Source organism: Struthio camelus, chromosome 11 (genome assembly GCF_040807025.1).
Source record: "Struthio camelus isolate bStrCam1 chromosome 11, bStrCam1.hap1, whole genome shotgun sequence".
NCBI lineage: Eukaryota > Metazoa > Chordata > Aves > Struthioniformes > Struthionidae > Struthio > Struthio camelus.
The window spans coordinates 22,090,014-22,109,866 of record NC_090952.1 but is presented as its reverse complement, the minus strand read 5'-3'; the positions used below and the strand labels follow the sequence as shown (position 1 = coordinate 22,109,866).

Sequence of the window (19,853 nt, the reverse complement as noted above, 5' to 3'; positions counted from 1 at the left end):
TCAAGGCCCTTAGCTTTTCCTTGTTCTCTTTATTATTTCCTTTGCTATAGTTTCTGATGATTACATAGCTGCTACTGCAGGTTTATCGCCTCCTTTGTGGGATTTTCATCTTGGTGGTGCATTTAAATTAGGCAATTGTTACTCCAAATTGAACAAACTGAGTAAAATAAAAGCAGGAGGCACTGCGCATGCACCACACGCGGTCTCTGCTGACGTGGATAAATAAAGAGGAGCTAGCAGCTGCCTAAGGGCTCCAGCAAAACTAGCAGCAGTGTGGATGCGCGTGCATTGTGTGCCCAGAGAAATGATTGGGGAGGCGTTATTTTCACTAATCCTTGAAAGGGATAAGAGGATTTTTATTCATAATTGAAGCAGCGAAAACAAACCATCCTGACATGCAGAATGCTGCTCTTGACATTCCCCAATATGGGAACAATTCGCATGACCCAATTCCTACTCTTTCATGCACTATTTATAACCTTATCCATTTCACGAAGTGAGTAGAATCACATTAAATGGAAACTGCCACCAACCCAGCTGAAGCTCTGCACTGACAGGACCACAACTGACTGGCAGAATAAGGTTTCTTATTAAGGAGAACATTAGGGACTCTTGCAGCGGTGGCCCTCCAATTATTTTTCAGAGCTATCAAGAGCTGCATGCTGGAACAAAAGCAGCAATTAATTTTCTCCCTGTCCTGCTCCATACCAAGCTTTGATCTTCTTTAGTCTTAATTAAATACAGCAAGGCTTTTAATTCCTGCTTAAGCGCTCTTGTTAAAGAAGTGGTAAAACGACAAGACAACATGGTTAATCACTTCTTCAGGTTCCTCTGTAAAAAAGAAGTACTGCAATACTCAGGTCAACGCTCCAAAGATTTTACACTGCGCCGTTTTGGTTTTCAACAGAACATCCCAACACCTACGCTGAAGGAGATGGAGAGAACTGTCAAGCGGGAGAGAGTGTTTGAGGCACAGTCATCTAAGTCTTCAGGCACAGAAGTGACCACAAGTGACAAACACTGTCCCCCTCCACCAACGAGACCTCTGCGCTCGCTGTGTGACTGAGCGGCAGTTCGCCGGCTCAGAGTGGAGAGAAGTCTCTCTGTCATGCCCTCCCTTGGCGCAAGAGATGTCAGCCCCGCTGCTCCAGCCTGGGCAGCTGGATGTGTTCACTCGAGAAAGCAGCAGGTTTTACAGAAAAATCCTCCCTTGAGTCACTGGCTAACACATCCCCACCGCAGCAGGAAGGGATGATGCATGCACTGTCTGCGTGTGTGGTGTTAAAAGTACACCCTTCTGCCTCACCTTCCTGTCCTGGGTGATCTAATGCCAATACAGCCAATTTTAGTTAAAGCAGATACAGAGAGAGAAACAGAGAGAGTATATTCTGACCTGTCCGAGTTCTTCATTCAGGTCCGAGGTGTTCACCAGTGCGCCTTCTTTTATTTCTTCATCGTACATGTCCTTATCCCAAGAGATGAAGAAGGAGCCCAAGAACTTCTGCATCTCTACTGTAACATACATGGAGACTGGGATAATAAAATTGAAGAGGACCATGAATGACAAGAAGTCCGTGAACATCCTCAAAACCTGCAATGGAAAGAGGAGAGGAAGATGCAACCTATGCCCATCAGACATAACTCAGGGACACGTTCAGTATACAGCAACACCTTCAAGGTTTTAGACAGCTTTTTCCTAGGGTTAAATAGAGAAAAAATAAAAGCCACTGAGAAAAAAGTGAATACAGCTAAGGTACAGGGCCAAATTCCATTTTTCTCCCATGTAGGAGTGCTTTGTCTTCTACAGATCTGAGGGTATATTACAGAAATGTATTTCAGTGTCTCATAATGGCTAAAGCTACGTTTTATTCAAGTATACTCCTGTAAATGCTATAGGCTGATTCTGATCTCAGGTTACTGGAAATGAGGAGCAAGTGGTCTGAGATCAGTGAAGCCATGACCAAGGTACAACTGATTCAATGACATCCTTCTAAGTCCTCCTCAGTGACCAACCAAATCAACTGCTCACTGCTCACACATGCACGCTCGCTCTTTCACGCTTGGCCACCTGCACCTCAACAAGTTTAAGAGCCTCGCTGACATGGCCTCAATTCAAGTTTAGCTACTCAAAGCTGAAATTACCTACTCAAAGCTGAAAGGTAGCTCAAGTTCAGATAAGGATTCAGGTTAAATCAGCTACTGCATTTATATAATATTTCTGCACGGTGCAAATGATGTTCTCTGCCTGCTGTCAGTAACTGGCATGCGTTCACTTCTCTCCAGGGCAACTGGGACGCCAGTGCACGAGCAGGGTTAGCAGCAGGCGTGGCTAAGAGCATTGGCTTGCCGTACTACACACAATTATTCTTATGCACAAGTAGAAAAAAGGTAGGTAGCAACTGAGATAGGAAACAAATACAAATAGAAGAGACTGAAGCAAACAACAGCACTTCCAAAGAGCAAGCAGGAACCGTAGAGCTGGCCCAAAGAGCAAGCAGGAACCGTAGAGCTGGCAGCAGGCATTATCAGAATAAAGCTGTCAGAATAAAGCTGGAGGACGTGCTGAAATACAGATCCATTTACCTTGAATGTCTCTCTCTCTTTCTTAGTCTTTTCATTGTACCAAGGCTCATCATTAAATGGATTACTCTGCCAGACATATTTCAGAGTCGTGCAAACCGTAGCTTTGCTCAAAAGGATGCATAAATACACTATCAAGAAAGCGTTGATAGATCTGAAAAATAGGTTTCTCTTTAAAATTCTCACACCTATTTTTAATAGAAAATTATGCAAATAAGCAGGAACAAAACTTCCTTACTTTTAAGGAGGGAATTACAGAACAACTGCCTTTCACAGTGCTGATATTGAGGGTCAGTTCATATATTTTAACATTTCTTACTTTTTTTAAAATAAAGAAAAATTACTAAATGATGCAGCTTCTTGAAAGATATGCTTAATCAAATATACAGATTTTCTATGCAATCAGAGAGCATCTGAAACAAAAGGCAGCAGATTAGGGGATTATTTCTGCACAAATCAACCATGAAAGAAAAACAAACAAACAACCTCCTCCCCTCCCTCCCCCCCGAGCTTTTACTGATTTTTCCCTACTATAAATACTCACTTTTCTACAGCAGAACGTTTCTGAGATTTCCCTTGGTAGTTCAAAGCCATTTTCGTTTCCATTCCAGTATAGACTGCGACTCCTACAGAATATTAAAGCAGAGCTCATAAGAGACTCGCAACCCAAGGGGGATCCAGCTCTCCCTTAGCCATAAGGGGCATCAGTGTTTACATGCAACTTGATTCTCAGTTCAAGAAGAGGTATTGCCTAAGGGCTGCTCAGCTACAGAAACCTCAGTGGCTGCTAAGTAGCGTTAATTGCATATATGCCTGAGCGTTGCTCAGGAGCCTAGGAAGCACACATGGTTAGAAAAAGGGTTAGCCCTCCATCTCAGCCTGCATCCTAAATTACAAATGTCTGCGACTCAGATAATAGCACAGGTTTTCAACAAAGGATTTCGAGACAATTCCCTACTCTGCATACATCAGGCAGAAAGGGAAAAGCTTGCTCAGGTACATTAGCCCAGCCTACACAGCTTGGCGGTGTTGCAGACGTAACCAGCATCTCCAAATCCTACTCAACTTGGTTATGAACATGACCGTAGAGCCCTAGCAGACAGGCTGTAGATAAGCATTTTCTCCTCCCTAGATTTAGGGCTGAACATCTATGTTTGTCTGCTACCATTGTTCATCAGAACTATTTGAATAAAAACAGACTGAAAAAAATTGTTCACCATAAATCTTCTTGGTATTTTTGAGGGTAGCACCTTTCAGCAACAGGTTTTCAGGACCCAAAGACCTAAAATAAAAAAAATTACAGCATTACAGCATGGAAAACACATTCTAATTTCTTTATAACTCAAACCTAGAGATAAATTAAAAAGCTAAACAGAGGTTCTTAAGATCTGATTACTTGATTGGTATATTAAATTAGTAATTGTTCAACTTTGCCTGTTTTCCCCTTTACATACGTTCATTTTCATTTCACCTTATTCAGACTACTCTTGGTGTTCAAAATTCCAGATTTAATGGTGGATTTCAAGTCAGGTTTTTGAGAGTAAGTGCAAAATAATCAGATCTAATAACATATTCCAGTACTTATATAAAACGCTGATTGTAAAGGTGGTGAATGCCTAACAGTTTGCACACAGGCAATCAAATAGCACCATGAAAAGATGGCTGCATCTTTTGCCCCCTTTCCACTCATATTTTAATTTCTCTTTGAAATTCCCATCCATGACTCTCTGTTGCTTCTATTTCCTCAATCAATCAGGAGAATTATTGGACTGCAAATATCTAAACAAGCAAGCATGTGCTGTCCCATCACTGAGGATTTCTGTGCCGCAGGGAGCGTTCAAGGCAAGCATCCATCTCTCAATCCCTAAGACTTGGCCCTGTAGGTTTTCTGGTTAATCTGTCACAGTATGAAGCATGATGGGCACCACACCGAGGACAGAAATGGTCCAGCTGGCTTTGAAGATGTTGTACAACTTTCCTTGCCTATTCTTTCTGAAACATCTTGATTGATATACAAGCTTCTGTTCTCCCATGAGCAACAATCTCTTGCCATTGCCTGGGGAATGTGTTCCCCACTGGATCATTTCGGATCGACTGTATGAGGACCGGGGCTGTCCTCCAGTCTAGGCTCTTCACAGCACTGAGCCCATCCCCGTTTTCCCTGCCCTGACAACATCACTACGCACGGTGAAAGCGTGTTTTGCCAATACGAACAAGTTACCAGTGCTCAGACCGGAAAAGGAACTAGTTAAACCCCCAATTCACCCGCAGAGAGAGGAATGGCTTTCTGGAGAGTAGACATGGTACTCATCATACCATGCTTTTAATTCAGCAGAGGGATTAAGTTAACAGGTGATCCTGCACTCCAAAAGCTTTGCAATTGAGACGCCTGTCAGACTCACCCACCCGTAAGGCCATGAAGGACAGCTCTTGCAGGCACAAGAGCGGATGAGGGGAAACGCGCATTTTCTTAATATCACGTGAGCCCTCAGACCTGCAAATCCATCTTGCACGCACAGTGTCCTGAGTCATTTCTTGGAGGCTCTAACAGCTAAGACCAAGAGATTGTCTACAGCTTTCACTCCAAGTTACCAAGAGTCTCCTAAATCACCAGGAATGGTACAAGTGAATCACTGAATGGCAGAACAGAGTAAGCAGAGAGCTAAATTACAGGCCTCCTTTAATAAGTGAAATATTCGGAACAGTTAAAGAAAATAAACATTCCCCAGTGATGGTAATGAGTTCAGATGCTTGAACTTTCATGCAGATGCCTAATATCTTTGAGGAGGGCCAGCAAAACAGCTACAAGACTAACCTAGCCACAGGTTCTTGATTACTTCTGTAGATAATAATTCTTCCAACAAATCTGCAACAAAAATAATAAGAAACCTGTATTATAAACATGCGTTAATATTTCACTAAAAAGAGTGACCACAAGCATATTAAACATTGTCAGGTGATGGAAACAAGCATGCAGATTAGCGTACTTGAGAGCTTCCCGCTTCAGAGGGGTCCTTGCACTCGGGACGGACAAGACAACCACCCGCCATCCACCCAGTGCTGCTCTTCCCGTTACTGCTCGGAGCGGTAGTAACAGACTGCACATAGGCACTCCTGTTTCACTTACAAAACAAAACACATTGCAGCAAACCTCCTTCAGGAGATTTAACCACAAAGACACCTTAATCCTAAAAGCAAGTTCAGGCCAATACACTCTCACTTTGAGTGCACAGTCACCTAAGAACAGGCACATGGACCGTTACTACAGCTTGGCTGACAAAAAAAAAAAAACTCATTACACCACAACAAGTGTTTCACTAGAGATATTTTACTGTAAAACTGAGTCCTGAAGAAGGCTGGCTTTGACTTTGCCATCCCTGGTGGGGAAGGAGGCCAGCAGCTTATCACCACCTTCAGAAAAAATCTTTCACTCTTTGATGAAAGGAAAACACCATTCACCTCGCTGAACTGTAACTTATTAGATCCCTACCCAGCGTGGCTCAGGCACCTGTAGGAAGACGACACCAGCCGGCTAACGGCCAGGTCGGGAGAAGACGAGGAGCAGTGCCTGATCGCATACTCACTTGTAGAGGTCAGGCTGAGGCTGTTCACATTCGATCGTGGCAGTAAGGGAGTCTATGGCTTCATCCGTACAGAGCACGCTGGTATCCCGCACCGCGTAATGAGTCTAGGCAAAGACAGCACAGGCGTGACCGTCAGGAGCCAGCTAGCCCCGCCGATTCCCAGTAACGCAACTCATGCTCCAGCAGGCGGTAGTTTTAGCAAGTTACTTAAAACGCTGCTGCATGGAAAAGGCTTGAGAACGAGCCGCTCATCCAAGCTCTCACCCCTCTCCTACAAAACAGCTGAAGTGCCTTGCAGCTGAAGAACGAGGGGGAATATGCTTAGAAGAAAGCATAGTGGGAAGGAGCCATTAGATATCTGTTCAATAAGGAACGCACTAAAAACAGAACAACTTGGGTTTTTCCCCCAGAGCGCTAAGCCCGTGAGGCTTGCAGACTCCTGCGACCCTGGTTTGCGTCAAGGGGAGGCTGCAGGTGCTCCCCGGGTGGGGAGGGCCTCCGTGGCCCTGGCCCGTGCTGCTCCTGAAGGTAATTAGGAGGTGGCTCCGGTGCCAGGGGACCAAGCAGGGCACTGGCAGACTCAAGGCTATTTTTAGCAGCTGCTGCCAGGAAGGTTCATCTCTCACAATTAATTGGAAAGCCCACGACAGATCCACCCAGTGCCTTCAAGGCTCTATTTATAGGAGCTACTTAGAGCTCTAAATCACTCCAAGCTCTTCGACAGGCTGCCTTAATCCATCTTCGTAAACAAGTTCATTAAAAAGCTTCCTCGACCCATTGTGTTTGTGTTCCTCTTACTGTGCATCCTGGGAGGAACCGTGACATTACACGCATTGTATTCATGACATTATAAATACCCACCTTAATACGCTTTTGGTATCCTGCCTGGCTTTTCATATTAAAAGCATGCACGCGCGTGCATACACATGTGCAAGTCTGCTATAAATCACAGCTTTTGTGAAACAGAATTCAAACCCGTTCATAAAGCCCCTGTTAAACTTGGCATCCACCGCTCCTGTAACCACGGACACTGAAACCACTGTACAATACCTCAAAGCAGCGTCCTAATCGATATCAGCTCCTTCACTTATTTAGAAAGTGCTGCTCCTTTCACATAATTTATGACCAAAGATTCCTGCTTCAAAAGACAGAACCCTGCCAAAATCCACTGTATAATTCTGCTCCCACTTTATATGAATAGGAATCTTTCCCCATAAGCATGAACTGACATGCGCCAGGTACCAGAAAAGCATCCAACAGGCAGACAGCAAGTATCAGTGTACGTGAGGTTTTGGGAGCACGTAAGTGCTCTTCCCTCATCCTAGTTTTGCAAAAAGCCTGGTTCTTGATGTTGGATCTATGTCCCCAAACAGCACTCGCTGTTCTATCCTTCCCCCCTACCCCCACGCTCTCCTCAAGCTTTCGTTTTCCATTTTCATCTCATCAAGAAACAGGAGACAACTCCCAATCATCCACAGGAATTCACAAACCAAGAAAAAAATACAGAGATAGATACATGCACACACACTCCTTAAAACAGAAATTTAACATTCCACTTAGACTTAGACTCAAAAGTTAGTAAGAGCTAAGACTCTCGAAGTTACGTTAACTCATGCATGTAACATACCTGACATTAATAAATGATTGCCTATTTAATATGGTTATCTATTTTTGGCCTCAAGCAGCTTCAAAGCTCCATTCCTCTTTGGTAGTGTGACTAGTATGATACACCAACACAGCATCAGCATCTGCATGTGATTTTTAGTGTCGATTAAGAGCCACCCATAACGAGTCTAGCTGTAGGCCCCTTACAATGCAAGAGACCAGTGATGGTATTCCCACCAACTCGACAGCGTGCTGGAATTAATCATGTAATTTTAAAGTGATTTCCATTTTTCCTGCTGCAGTTGCTAACACCTGTACAAATATTTATCCAATATAAGTGCAAACAGGTTGTCATGTTTCCTGACATACAGAATTTTTGTCATTGCCTCTTTCCCTAGTTTGGGGAGGTGGGAAGAACGTGGAGAAGAAATCAAACTATGGAAAAGATTCATTCTGAGCAAGACAAACGTGAGATTTCACTTCTTGATCCAGGAATTGGGGCAGGGGAGGAGGAGGCATTACTCCTGTAGAGTAAAAAAACAGAGGGATTTTACTTCCTCTGAGGAGGAAAAAATATCCATGAATGAATCAAAAGATATTGCCTTAAGTAGTCCTGAATTTCTCTGAAAGAGTTCTGTCAAACAACAAAAGCATGTACAAGCACTGGAGAAGGGAGCTAGAAGTTCAAGCAGCTGCACTCCCTGCTTCACCTCCGCACCAGTCCCCAAGAAACGGGATGTGGCACCCTGCTTCCAGGGACAGGCAGGACGGCAGCGAAGCCCTATCAATGAAGATCAATTCAGTTTGGGGCAACGCCAGGAGAAATGGCTGTTTATTAAAAAACAAATAAACCAAACAGAAAACAACCACACACACACAAGAATAAACAACCCACAGAGCACTGTGGTGCTGACTCACTGGATGAGCCAATGCAGGGAACGGATGTTAAATATAGCTAAGTCACCATGAGGATTGGTGCCGTGGGAGCATCCTCCAATTAACCAGACAGACATGCACATTGCACAAGCACTGACTTCAATTGCAACTAAAAGCATCTGTACAGCGAGAGCAGCGACTCCTGAACGCAGCACATCCAACCCCGTCACCTTGAAATTCGACTCGCCATCAAGACTTGCTGTAGTGACGTAACAGGTCCCATCAATACTACTTGAGGCCAAAAATATCAAGTCACAGGGGAAGGTCTCATCTGCTCTCACTTCTACTATGTCTCCAACCTGGAAGAAAAGAAACGTTTGAATTAACCTTTTCATAAAGCTCTTCAGGTTATTATTAGCTGGTTGCAGATTTAACTTCTCTCAAAGTCTAAGAGAAATCAGGTTCACTAAAAGGGAAATCAGAGTTTAAGATGATTAAAACAACAAACAAAAAAACCACCCATCATCCAAAGTGATTCAGTAATTCACCTTTCACAAACCAGAACTGCTGCATGAAACTAGCTACAGTCTCTGCAGCAGGAGCAAAGCATCAGAAATTAAGAACCTGGGCATTTATCCACTTACAGGAACTCCACACTTCTAATCCCCTAAACACGTGGCAGCTGTCTGCCACCCTCTCCACAGGGCATAGGATTTCTCTGTTGAGAAGAGGTATTTAACTGCGTAAGACTCAGGTTCCTAAGTTTTCTCATGTCCTCACTTCTGTCTTCAGTTCTCAACTCCAGTTGCTACAAACGTGCTCTAGCTATGTTTCCCCAGCCTTTGAAGGAGCAGGGTTTCAGGTTTTATCCTCTCTCTTTTTAAGATGGGACTTCACAGCTGCCACATGTTTTTTCCTTGCTTTGAAAACCCCTCCCTGCCAGGATTGGGGGGGGGGGGGGGGGCGCGCGCAGGGGGCACTGCAGCTACGACAGGGAAAGCAAAGGTTTAAGCTTATTTTGTAGTCGAGACAGCGCATTCGGTAAACACCTAGCTCTGCAAACGTAGCTTGCTCCCCAGGGTCTCTGTGCCGAGCACGAGGCCTGCGGGCCCAGCTGCGCTGCTGGGCAGAGCCGGCTGCTTTGCCGTGCACGGTGCACAGGTACCCGAGCATCGCACCGGGGCCCGACAGGTCCACCCAGCTCAGCCCTCAGGGACTGGCCACGTGTTGCATTTATTATTTATTTCTCTGCAAAATCCCGATGAAGCAAGAGACTTTGCACTAGCCTGAAGCGTGGGGTGATAAATTAATGTCAAAGCTGGTGCACTTTTTCGGTGTCCTTAGGAGAGCTGGAAATAGAAAAAGACTGCTTGTCCCAGATAAATGCACAACGATGACAGATCTGTCATTTGCCAGCCCTGGTGAAGCTTTTGCAAGACAGCCTTTCAAAGGCAGTCAAACAAAGGAAGCTTCAGTTACGAACTGGGAAGGGTTCTCGGAGCACCTCGCCTGAAAGCGGGAGACCGAGGCAGTTCGGGGAGACGGCCGAGTCAGTCTGAGCGCAGCACCTCCGCTCCCCCTCGCGTCGGGGTGCCCATCACCTCCCTCTGAGCTCCCTTTGGCAGCCTAACACCCCAAAAATACGCACCCCACATACACCCAACACCCTAATTTTCCCATTGGCTTGAGTGAGAACTACACCTGAATGCTCAACTGAAAAAAAAAAAAATTACCTTGATTTTTTCACTCTCTTTCTGCACTTGCTTTGCATTTTCAACAATGAAGACATTACTTTTGTTTACTTCGTTGTCAGCTCTGTGTCTCAGCCAGTCCTCGTATCCCTAGGCACACAAATACAGGCAGCAAACTCGTAACAAAGCAAGTAAACTACTGAAATAAGGTGAGTGGAGATGGAGAGAAAGGGAGAAAAAAAAAAGAATAAATTCAACAGTCCTCAGAACTCTTTCGTGCCTGATGAGAGTAGCTCACGCTGAATCGATTTATTTAAAAAACTTCATATACATATTTGACAGATTCAGAACAGATTTAGAATAACACACACAAAAATAATCTACATGCATTGCATGCAATGAGCAACTAAATTACTGCAGCATGCTTTCATTATCCTCAGTGTTGGCAAGAACAGGCCTATAACGTGAATAATAGGCTTCGTGCCCTGTGATTCTTCCCCAGGGTAAAGCAGCACAAGATTCTTTAGTCCTCGCTAAAAGAATAAAACATTCATATTTGAAGCAGATGGATTTTGCTCTAGCTCTCCTTTTCTGGCCCCTGCAGAGGAGACTTGTTTTATTATTTAATACTTCTGTAGAAGAAATTTAGTGGCACACGTGCATATGACAGGAAGAAAAAGGTGTTTTATCACAGCAAGAAGTAAGGGGAATACGTATTTTCAGGACCATCTAGACATTTGAATGGACCCAGTCCTTGTCATTTACCAACAAGGGAGCTCAGCACAGGCTATATTGGGAACGTGTCTCTCTTCTGCCAAGGCTCAGAGAACACGTCTAAAAGGAGGAGAAACAAATTCCAGTAGAGCCAGAACTAGAGAGCTAGCTACAGTAGTAACACTAATAGCCACCAGTTTGCTTTCAACAATATGTATAGACAGCATTTTACGTTGTCAAATTCATAAACTGGAGATCTATGTTCACGTTTGACATGCAGTCCCTCCAGAAAAGCACCAGCATATCTGACATTCAGAGAAGTGGTCATCAGGCTCACCAGCTCGTTTTGGCAATTGCCGAGTACATTTAAATGCACGCCAAATTCATTATTTTTTTCCACAGCACACAGGAAACCTTCCTGTGGGAAGCAAGCATCCTCTCCCCGAAGGGATCCCGTTACCTGCTTGATAGCTGTGACAGTGATCACAAAGAAAAGGGGAAGCCCACTGGTCACCGGACTGGTTGGAGTATCCACTATGACCTGCACAGGGGGGAAAAAAAAAAAAACCAATAAACTAAACGGTGACAACCTGTTCTCAGGCAGTAGAAGAAATAAAAGCTCTGGCAATGGGTGGTGGAAGAAAGCTCCGTACGCTCGGTGAGGAACGCCGGACTCGGGAAGGCAGGGGCGCCCGCGCACCCCGAGGAGCGCTTCCCCTGCCTCCCAGGGGACGATCCCACCACAAGGGCGCGGGAACGCCGAGCTGCCGGGGAACCGGCCCAAGAGGGAACCGCAGCGACGCTCGCTCGGCGCTGCGTCGAGCTGGAAGCGCTTCTGTACAAAACCGGGCATAAACAAGACTTTACTACGGTGGTCAGCGCACGCGTTTCTCTAGGCGCAAGCTAGTAAAATGGATTTAATCAACTTCTGTCTTACCTTGCCCAGACCTCAGGTGGGAAAAAAAGCCCATAGGAAGTAGTTTAAAATCTAAGTTTGGCCCAGCACTAGTAGGAAGTAAGAGCCTGGATGAGCAGGCACGTCTGCCACCCCAAAACACGGCCAGCGGGAGGGCAGCACCGCTACCTCCCGCCCTGCCGGCGCAGCGGAGAGACGGGCACCAAAAGGCCATTACTGACACTCAGAGGTTAAAAATAACATGCGTCAGCCCCAGATAACTATGAAACGTGTTTCAGAACAGAACATGAATATTTAAGTGAAGCCCAGAAGTTAACATTTTGCCTTTGAGGCCTGAAATTCAGAGTTGGGAATGCAATTTAAGCACTCTACAGAGACTATTACCAGGGCCTTCAGGCCTACAGTAGAGTCCTTCAAGTTAGACGTGATGCTGAAGGCACGCCGTGAGCTAGCGCTGCGGCATGGACCAGCCCCGGCAGGGACAAAGCACAGCAGAGCACCTTGGCCTTTAATTAAACCTTTGGGGTGTGGGAAACAGCTCTTGATGGTACCATGATTAGGCCCAAAGAGGAAGAGCGGGCCCATAATTAGGAGGGAGTAGCATAAACTGGGGAAAGCTGCACCCCGAGCCACACTGATGAGACTCATCATGGACACGCTCGCCTCCCGCACTCGTGATATGAGGAGCCGCTCGCCTCCTGGGCGGGCCAGGATGGAGATCCCCCCGCAGGGTCTGCGCCGGGACGGGGGCATGTTTTACGGCTTCCCCCCCACCCACAGCAAGGCTTCCAGTAGCACCTCCAAACACCGTGCAAAGAGCCAAAGCAAGCTCAGGCAGACCCAGAGCCGACGGGGAAAACCTCAGGTGCGCTTTTCAAACAGGCTCACCGAAACTGGCTGCTTTTCCTCCTGCCATCCCCCAGAGACGGTGGGAGCACAGAGGCAGATGTGGAGGGCTGCAAAGGAAAGGGCCGGGGAAGCTCACCAGAAATGCTTTGTGTTCCCACAAAGCAACTTTGTCTTGCTCCATTTATTTGCGTTTCGCTGGCACCCTTACAAAACAACAGAATCTGTATTTATTGTTTTAGGCTGTCTGTAAAAAGCTATGTTAAGCACAAAGCTGTTCTCATCTGCTGGGAGGAAGCTACTTGGAAATTTTTAACTCTTTGAAATAGCTGTACTTTGCAATTTTATCCTGCATCGCTGGACCCAGACGCAGAAGCGATTCAAAAAGATACTAAGAGGGGAACAGAAACGTCACAGAAGTAGCCAGGTTAAGTGATACGAGTTTAGGGGGAGAGTAAGTCAACAGATAAAAACCAGACATCTCCAGGAGCACAATCTCCTGGTTCACTCAAACGGATCTGAAACGTTTACAAACGGAAAGCTGTAGAAACTGGGCTTTTGAGAACCCCGAGAGGACTGTACAAAGTGCTGTATGGACACCTGGCACAAAGCACATCGTGCCCAGATGGCCACGTATTCAAGTCAACACTGATGAACAGGCCAGCTAACCAAAATTCAGCTTGCAAAATTGGGCAGATCTTACAAATACAAGAGGAATTTTTCTTTTCACTAAGAAGGGCAAGTGAGAGAGCAGAGATATTTACGCAATGCTTCCTGGCGTTCCCACAGCTACCCTGCAGGAGCCTTTTCTGCGCTGGACAAGATCCAGTTGTGAATATATATTTATTCAAGCAAACAATATGATTTCTGTTCCTACAAATGCTATATTATAGATGTACGAATACAAATAGTAGATAGTGTGCACAGAACAACTCATATACGTACTTGGAGATTGCTGCTGTACTCTTTACACATCCCCTAGCTCAAATACTGCTCTTCTCCCCTTCCCCATTCATGGCAGGCAGAGGGACACATGAACAACATCCCAGAACAAAGACTCCTTTGAAGTTATTTTCAAGATGTTTTAAGACTTAATTTGGATCCACTTAAAAGTGGCAAAATCCTTCTGTTATTAACCGTTTCCTCCTAATTCATTGTTTACAAAACTGAAGACCATAGTCCAGAAACCATCTTTACCAACCAAAAGGAACATTTTCCATTTCTGGCACCTCCTACATTAGCTTATGGCTGTCAGGTTGGTCTCTCTCTAAAAACACACATTGACTACACTTATTCTAAGCCGCCCTTTCCTCCAGGAGTTTATTCAGTTACCTTTAAATGTTGCAATAGATGAATCAAACAGTTATTCATAACCCTGTTAGCATACTACTTGCTATTTTGTGTTTAACCCATGGACTTTCTCTTCCTCTCTCTGAAAGGAGAGCTGAATAACATGCAGTTTGATTACAGACTGCAGGGCAGGTAGACCAGCTTCACCAGAGAGGTGCTGGCAGGGCTCTCAGTGGAACATGCTGCCTCCTTAGAAAGCTCAACGGTACGGAGACCTGCTACCAAGTGCCGTGATGCTTCACTTGCAATGAAGCACTTAGGGTAATTCTATTAATTTAAAGTAATTAAAAGAAACATCAACATTCAGCTATAGATGCCATTTATCAAGGTAAACCCTTGACATTTTCAGTTAATGGAATTACCTTGAATGCTTAAAGATAAGTGAAGTCTCCAGCAGTTCAGAACGAAGAGTGCATGGGAGCTGCCCATTACTCTACAGGGTAGCAACTGTGTTAGTGCCATCAGGTTGGTTTGCTTGCTTTTGGCTTTTATCTCTAATGGAGCACGTGGGTTGCTACCTTATTCTAGCCCACAAAAACAGAAACAAGAAAGGACAGGGGGCTCTTTGCTCATCTGCATACGTCTATGTCTAAAATGGGTAGCAGCTACACTGCGATGAGTTGTTCAAGTACAATCAAGAATATCCCTTGTTAACGTCCAGAGGGTCAACAGAGCAAACGTAGCACTGTGTCACTAAACAACCAGCTACACAAAAAGGACATCCCAACTCCAGGGCATTGCCTCAGTACGAGACAAATTACAAATGCATCCTGACAACACTGAACAACGCCAACAAAAATCAAGCGATGGACGGGAGCCAGCTGATGCCGGGGAACAGCAGCCTTTCGTGTAACGCTGCCATTAGGAGCCATCCACACTGGTTACGCTGGGATCAACTGTTTCTCCAGCAGCCACTGGAATAGTCGTAAACCCTAATCCTTTACTCCAAGGATAAAAACGTTCAGACACCCACCTTTGAAACTAGAACGGACTAGACTAGAGCAGACTAGAACAAAGTGATACCCCAAGATCTGAGTCGACAAAATCCCAGAGAAGCCTCCCTAAGGCAGACTGGTCGCAGTAGCTCTGCTGCGCCATTTATTAGACTGCAGGAGCAGGATTTTTGATGCCTGTTTTCAGCTGGGGAGTAAGTTGTCTGTCAAACTTGAGGCCTCAGTATAAAAAGGGGAGTAAGCGCGCTGTTGGTGATTTTCCCAAACTTCCTTCCCATCCCTTCCCCCAAATATATTTGGGCAGCCTGCTTTTCTTGTCAGTTGACAGAAGAGAAACACGAGTACTCAGGTTTGCTCAGGATTTGTCTCTTATCTCACAACACAAAGGAGAGCAGAAAATATTTATCTGCATGTAAAATTTGCTATTTCACCTGTGTAAATCAACTTCCTGAAACTCCAAATTCCCAAAGCTCGTGTTAGGAGCTCATCTGAGTCTCACTGCAGACAACCTGTCTTTCCTAGTTGCCTTGAAACTTTCTACAACTAAGACCTAACAAACCTCATATAACTTGGGATATTGGCATATTGTTTTGCAGCAGAAGTAGTAAAGCAGCTGAAGTTAGGTCTTAACTAATTGAGCAGCACTCAATATACATATTTCTACTGCTTGACTGCCCTTAACAGGTTTAAGTGTTAAGAAGGCTTTTAAATTGCTTCAGCAGTCATTCGAATATGGTCTCAGGCCCAAATATTTTAATCGTTATTACATCTTGAATTGTGTGCCAGAATTACAGCACAGCTTCCAATAAAAACAAACCAAAAAACTGAACACCAAGAGAGTGAGTTTTAAATATCAATTCTTTTTCAAGCTGTGCTCGAAATCAGTATCTAAAGAAAAAAACCTTGGTACCAATCCCAATGTAAAAACCTCTTACCTGCACAAGGAAGATAATAAGGAAATAAAAGTTGGCAATTCTTCTGAACTGTTCAAAAAGGTTCTTCGGGAGGAAGTTCCAGATTGTATACTGTGGGATAAGAGAGAAACAGGACTCTGACTTTCCAGAGGTCATTGCAAACAGGTCAAGACAGAACTCACCATGGACTGTACCTACAGACCAGTGCAGAACAGGGAATGAGTTTTCATCTCAAAATAAGGCAAACTGCTGTACCAGGTAAATAAATTCCTGTTATAATTTCATCGGAGTTGCAGCTGGAGGTGGAGCCCGCGGTGGCCAGGTGCCCACCACGCCTGGCAGGGACTCGCAGAGGTGATTCCCTGGTGTTTTTGATTAATGGATGGCTGTTAATATTAGCAGACTTTTGCAGAGCTCCAGCTCTGCTGCCTGGAGCCGCGGCACTGGGGAACTGCGGTGCGCCCTGTGATTTTGCAGACCGGCTGCTGCTGATTTACTGCAGCCGCGGAGGTGAGCTGCTCACAGCCTGCGAACCGCCCCGGCGCCAGGCACCTCGCTAAAACAGCGGTTCTGTGTTTTATAGACTACTGCTGTAATATGTGCATGTCAGAGGGCCATGCGGTGACAGGCCATTTCATGAACAGGCTTCACAAGGTATTACAGTCTGCTTAATTAGAAGTTACTTGACTAATTCCTTGACGATGCAGCCCCTTACCCACTGAGGTGCATCACAGCCAGCTGCCTGAGCAGCCCGGGGGCCCTGCAGACAAAGGGCCAGGTGACCGTTTTAAAAACTTCAGCGAGACGCTGAGATGCAACCTAACTCCTACTGAAACTTCCAACAAAGCACCTCCAATTTTGGCTCCCTCCATGGCTTCATGAAACGGCTGAAAGCGAGCCAAGAAAATTTCACCAAAATTCCTGTTTTGTCAGACTAGTCCAAGGCACACAGTTGGAAATGGGGAAGGATAACAAGGATAAAAACAGGATTTGCTTCAGCAAACAGCTTCTAGATAGACATTTGAAGAAATATGACTTAATGAAGTAACGTACATTAAAAGGAATTTAAGAACAACATGCAAAACAATGGGTCTAATATTTGATCTTTCGGGGTGCCTTGAATCAATAAAGGATAATGACTTGCAAAGACTCAAGAACAATGTTCACCTTATTTTAAAAAAGCCTGGGCAGGTAGGAAAAGTCCATGCTTAGCGGATATAAAGGGACGCAAAAGAACAAGGACACGACATTCAGAGATAATCAAAGACAATCAAAGATAATTCAAAGATAATCAATTAAAAAATTAGTGCTAAAACAAGCCATTTACCAGAGAACTAAGACACAGAAAACTGTTCCCCGAAGGATGCATCTTGTATGTCAGGGAAGAGTCAGTGGGAATACTACATAGTTTAAAAGTGTCTAGACTTGAAACTTTTCCTGATACATGCATTCAGTACAGGGATATGAAAAAAACCGAGATCCAAGTAAAACAAATTTTTTACAGCTCAAGCACAGTAAAACTGAAGCCTCACTGTATGCTGAGCATCATGAATCACAAGTAACGCAACATGTATCCAGCTGTGTTGACACTATTTGATGCCACTTGTTTGACATTTTACTTAAGATTTTTTTCAAGTCGTTTGAAATAACTTCAAAAATATCAAGGAAAAAACTAAACAGAAGGTAGACAGGTGTCATGACACAGTTTTCCCACAATAAACAAAAGCTACATTAACACAATATGAATGTTTTCATTCTCATCCAAAGGGATAAACAGAACATGGTTATTTTTGTCCTACTTGAAGAGAGGAAAAAAAGAACACAGAACAAAAACAGGAGAATCACATTTATCTGTCCATTTATAAAATAATCCCCACACCCTTTCCCGAATCTAAGTTGCTGTCATAGCATACGCTCCATTATACTTACCCTTCCCTTTCTTCCAAGGTGAAGGCCAGGAAGTATAAAAAAACATCGCCATGCGCTTTGCTATGCTCTAGCACAGAAGGGAATTGTACATATCCTCACCGGGACGGGCGGGAAGAAAAAGAAGTGAGGAGAAGAACTGGAGTATCGGCGTGAGATACACTTTGGGCTGCATCGCATAGGCTGTAGCTTAAGCCCTCAGGAGGTGCAGGGGGTTTCAACACACCCACTAGCAACGTCTGCCTCAGGCTGATGCAATCCTGCTTCACTCGCATGTCTTTCGCGAGCCTCAGCAAAGCGCTTTGCACCAGGCTGGTCCATCCTGCCACCAGCTCCTCGAGGGCAGGTGCTCAAGGCAAAGGGGCTGGTTAATGCTCTGGTTGTGCGGTTGGCATGATACCGGCATACCTCGATGGCTGCCACTTGCAAAGGGAGACTTTAATTACCCCAAGATGGATTTAAAAGGGTTTAAATTTCAAAAAAAAAAAAAAAAAAAAAAGACATGATCTACACTAAGATGAAGCTCAAGTCCCTGCATAGGGAATATGTGCAAACGAGGATTAGACAACAAGGCTATCTGTATTAATAGTGCAAACTCACCTTGGATGAGACGATCCTATTATCGCAGAACTTCTGCGCACCGTATGCGTCCGTTTCCGAAACTGGACGGTGCCCAACCACCACGGTGCGCGTACCGACTCGCTTCTCTTCCCCGGCACACTGCCAGAGACAAGCAGGGAAGGCAAATTAAGCTTCTAGTTTTAAAAAGCCTACGCGTCGGCATGCATTGGTTCAGACTTCGAGCAAGTCGTTCCGTTCGCGGGAAATAAGGCAGGTTCACTTCTCCGCCTCAGCAAAAGCGCACGGAGCGGCAGGGACGCACGTAAGGTCGTTTAGCCAAACCCCAGCAGAGCCGAGACTGCAACGGGGGTCCCACGCGGCTGCCCGCCGCGACCCCGGCCCCACGGGGCTCAGCTGCCCGTCTCGCGCTGCGAGGGAGAGGCTGCAGCAGGCAGTCACCGCAAACATCTGTACGTGCCCGGGAAGCGCAGTGGTTTTTAGCAACGTCTGCTGTTGCCCGAGGCCTCCCGGCGGAGGAGCTGCCATCTGTCCCACGGACATCTGCCAGCCAAAACCCTCTGCACCCTCTGCTTCAGCAGGAAAGGCACCTTGGGGGTACTTTTGCCTGGGGTCTCTCCATATAAAACATCTCAAACTGCTGACATGGGAGCGTATTTATACAGACCCTGAACCTTCAGCCTGTGACTGCAGCTGCTTTTTAACTTCCATTTTGGTTTTCTGCAAGTTTCCTTTCTAATCTTCAGTTACCCCACGAGGCGCAGACACGTCAGTCCGTGCAACAGAAACTTTCCGGGATACCCGCGCTTGCGAGCTGCGCCCACGAACGCCCCAAGTTTCCTTTCTTAAGGACAAAGACTAACACACCTTTATCAAGCATCTGCAATCCTTAGGCATATACTTATCTTCCAAGCATCTCCTCCTATTTCCTATTCCCAGTTTGGAGACATCCGCTTACGGACATCAAGCCTTTTCCCGGACCAGTTTTTACTGGCAGAAGCAGTTATAGCCGCAGGTTTCTATGGCGGCTTCATGATTTATACCAGGATCCCAGAGAAGCCAGTAGAAATAGCGCTTTCCTTTATGCCTGTTTTCCCGTCAAGTCTTCAGGTCTACCTGAAGTATCTCACAACCTCCCCTATGCGCGCAGACTCAGGAATTTAAAAGGCATACTTCTGCTATTTTTGAATCTAAAACAAAAGCAAAAATAACAGAGCAGACAGTTCCACGTCACAAACTTACCGCATGGAAAGCTTATTTTAAAATAAACAGCCTGCCTCCCAGCTTTTATACAAACGCCAGTTATGTCAGAGCGTCAG

At 45.3% G+C, this 19,853-nt stretch overlaps 1 protein-coding gene across 13 annotated transcripts in view; it reads right to left on the bottom strand.

The window, feature by feature from the left end:
- ATP11C (ATPase phospholipid transporting 11C) overlaps positions 1-19,853 on the bottom strand; it is a 76,804-nt gene that overhangs the window by 28,315 nt on the left and 28,636 nt on the right. For 12 of the 13 annotated variants that reach the window (XR_011143365.1, XM_068956493.1, XM_068956495.1 and 9 more), the window contains exons 2-12: positions 18,556-18,675; positions 16,051-16,140; positions 11,511-11,591; positions 10,379-10,486; positions 8,876-9,004; positions 6,165-6,268; positions 5,396-5,446; positions 3,798-3,862; positions 3,125-3,206; positions 2,584-2,734; positions 1,394-1,591 (exon numbers count right to left, since the gene is read on the bottom strand). Coding sequence is in view for 12 of the 13 variants with exons in the window: in XM_068956493.1 (XP_068812594.1) it covers positions 1,394-1,591; positions 2,584-2,734; positions 3,125-3,206; positions 3,798-3,862; positions 5,396-5,446; positions 6,165-6,268; positions 8,876-9,004; positions 10,379-10,486; positions 11,511-11,591; positions 16,051-16,140; positions 18,556-18,675 (1,179 nt within the window). In the remaining variant the exon portion in view is untranslated. Of the gene's footprint in view, positions 1-1,393; positions 1,592-2,583; positions 2,735-3,124; positions 3,207-3,797; positions 3,863-5,395; positions 5,447-6,164; positions 6,269-8,875; positions 9,005-10,378; positions 10,487-11,510; positions 11,592-16,050; positions 16,141-17,958; positions 18,118-18,555; positions 18,676-19,853 lie in introns of those variants that run through there. The other variant, XM_068956503.1, reaches the window with a different exon arrangement.